Source organism: Hydra vulgaris, chromosome 13 (genome assembly GCF_038396675.1).
Source record: "Hydra vulgaris chromosome 13, alternate assembly HydraT2T_AEP".
In the NCBI taxonomy this organism is placed as follows: Eukaryota; Metazoa; Cnidaria; class Hydrozoa; order Anthoathecata; family Hydridae; genus Hydra; species Hydra vulgaris.
In genome coordinates this window covers 35204499-35207643 of record NC_088932.1, presented here as the reverse complement: position 1 = coordinate 35207643, position 3145 = coordinate 35204499, and the positions used below count along the sequence as shown (strand labels likewise).

Here is a 3145-nt window from a genome sequence, read left to right as displayed (position 1 = left end):
ACTGGGACTACTCTCCTCGTAAGTTAAACTTGATCCTTTTTTATTTTATAAAAAAAGTATATTTTTTTAATATTCTCTGTGTCTTTTTTTTTAGAGAGTCTAGATCCAGAAAATTTATAGTTTAAGTTTTTTTTTTAATTTTGTAAATATTTTTTTAGAATATAAAAATTTTATAGTTGTTTTTTTTTATATACATTAATATTTTTATATGCAATTACATTTCTATTTTATATATACTAGAATAAAAAAATGATTAAAGAAATAATAAATTACACTTCAAAACAACTCCATCACGAATGGAAACATTTGGCGTTTTTATTAAAGTTTAGAAGAAGTGAAATAAAAAAAATCAATAAAAATTACATAAAAACATATGATAAAATAAAAAACGTTTTAACCCTATATATATTAACACAACCAAACAAAAAGTTGGCAATCAAACATTTGTATTTTGTATTATCATTATGGGAAGATGAAAAACTTTTATATAATATACAACAATGTAAATTATTTATATTAAATTTTTATATTTTTTAGCAAAAAAATAATGAATTTTATGCAATTAAAACTAAAAATAGCAGCACATTTGCAAACACAATGGCAAACTTTGGCAGAATATCTTGACTACAAAAAACGTGAAATCGAATGTATACAATGTGATTACCATAATAACAACGAAAGAATGATGAGACTTTTAAACTTAATATATCAAAAAAAAGGAACCGAAGTCGTAGCAGCTCGTGCTTTATATGATGCTTTATGGATGTGGTCTCTTGATATTTCAACAAAAGAAAATAAATTAGAACTTGAAAAAATATAGATATAACTATGGAAATAATTACACATTTTATATTGCAATAATTTTTTTGTAACTTTTTTTTATTTTTTTAGCAAACTAATATATTAAAAAAATGAAACAATATATCAAAAAATGTGGATGGTAAGCCTATTTCACTTTTTTTATATTTTTTTAATTTTTTATACACTTTTAATACATTTTTTTCTATTAGTTATGGATAAAATATTAATGAAGACACTATATGCTACCACGAGTTGTTATTGACAAAAGAAGAACAAGATTTGGAAGAACTAATGGAAATGGAAGAGTTAACAGAGGAAGATTATGAAAAATATTTAGAACAATTAGTACAAGAAATGGATGAAGAAGAATCAGATTTTATTGAAGAACTAAAATCACAAATGTTAGAAGAAGAAGTGGAAAAAGAAGTGGAAGAAATAGAAAAAGAAATTCATGAGATCTTCAATGAAATGGATTGGGAACAATATATTTTAGACGTTATTAATAAAATGGACAATTTACCCGAACTTTATTTGTAATTTTTTAATTTGTAAATATATCTTTTTTCTTTTTTTAGCAAACATAATAATGAAAATTATGAAGACATGTTTCCTGGTTTTGGAGACGTATTTGAAGAGGTTGAAAACATAACTTTTAACGATATATTCAAACAAAAACAAGAACAAGATATTAAAGATATTGAAACAAACATTATTTATATTTTAATTCTTTTATATGTTTTATTGAGTGATTTTATTTATTTATTAATTCTTTTATGGTAAAAAAGACGTGTATTTTTTTTATAGTTTTATATAAATAAATGTTTTTTTTTTCAGCAACTAATAAAAAAAATGGCAGACAACATATATCCTTGCTGTTTTTGTGACAAAGAATTTAGTGCAGAAGAACTTTTAAATTATCAAACAGATTGTTCTACAGAACAATACTCTTACGAATGTTTTACATGTAAGAAAAAGGTACAAGATTTGTTAAACCATGAATGTGATTATGAATTTCTAGATATACAAAAAATATGTTTTCTTTGTAATACCAAAGTCGATGATCAAGATTATTATGAACACTCTGTCATCTGCTTTCGATATTATAAAGAACAACAAAATCGTAATTTGAACCATATAATTCAAGAAGAAAAGAAAAATTTAAATTATTTGAATCTTTCTATTAATCAAATCATGAATAGAATGAAGAGTCTTCAAGAAATTACAACCAAACAAATAGTTGACTCTAAAGAAAAAGACCAAGAAATTAAAAATCTAAAAGAAGAAAATGTCAAACTTCATCAAACCCTAGCAGAAATGAACAAAGAAATGGCAGAATTAAAAAGTCTCTTTTGTGACAACATGATGGTTTTAGCAAATCAACAAGATACAGAACATCTCAAACAAGAAATAACAAAACTTTATCAAATCCTAGAAGAAAATAGCACAGAATTCTTAGCTTTAAAAAAATCAATTCAACAACCTAAAGAAGTAAAGGTAATACAACACATCTTTAACGACACGCAAATCATCAAACTTGATCAAATGAATCTCAGGCTATTATCAGATGAACCATTTTATACAGAACCCGTGTACACATCAGAAGGTTATCGTTATCGTATAAAAGTTTATACTCGAAGAATCGACGTAAACAAACTAGCCATTTACTTTCAATTATTACGAGGTGACCTGGACGATACTTTAAAATGGCCTTTAACCAAAAATGTCAATTTAACCTTGAGAGATAAAGATAAATTTTTTACTCGTACTACTACCAACAATAATTATCTTCAACTTATAGACGATAGTTCTTTTGATAAACCTACCACTGAATATAATGTAGCTGTTGGTTATAAAAATTTTATTTCATACGAAGAACTAAAACAATTTATTATTAATAATCATTTATTTATCACGATTACTATTGAATAATATATTTTATGTAAAAAATGTATTTGTTCTATCATTGCTATTTTTTTTAAATGTTTTTATTGTACTTTATCTATCATTATTAACCATTATTTTTTTAGATTAACTAATAAAAAAATGAATGCAATGGAAGTTTTCAGACAAATAACTGATGAGCTCACTTTTGAAAACTTTAGAAGTATTAGATTTGTGTTAATACTTCCACATGGTATCAAACAAAAATTAAAAAACGCATACGATCTTGTAGAGTATATCAAAGATAATGCCATAGAAGATTATAATGGAAATATTCATGAAAGCTTAGAAAGAAAATTGGAATTTTTACTCAACATGTGTAAAGTAAATCGAAATGATATTTTTAACAAATATAAAAATAAAATACCACGTCTACCTACTTATGAAGAAAGCATCATTAAAA

General features: G+C 24.1%; 1 protein-coding gene across 1 annotated transcript; it reads left to right on the top strand.

The window, feature by feature from the left end:
* Positions 1–1098: 1098 nt before the first annotated feature.
* LOC136089846 (TNF receptor-associated factor 5-like) lies at positions 1099–2730 on the top strand. Its single transcript, XM_065815936.1, has 3 exons — positions 1099–1334; positions 1377–1437; positions 1636–2730. The coding sequence occupies exons 1-3, from the start codon at positions 1099–1101 to the stop codon at positions 2728–2730; spliced, it is 1392 nt and encodes a 463-aa protein (XP_065672008.1).
* Positions 2731–3145: the final 415 nt, after the last annotated feature.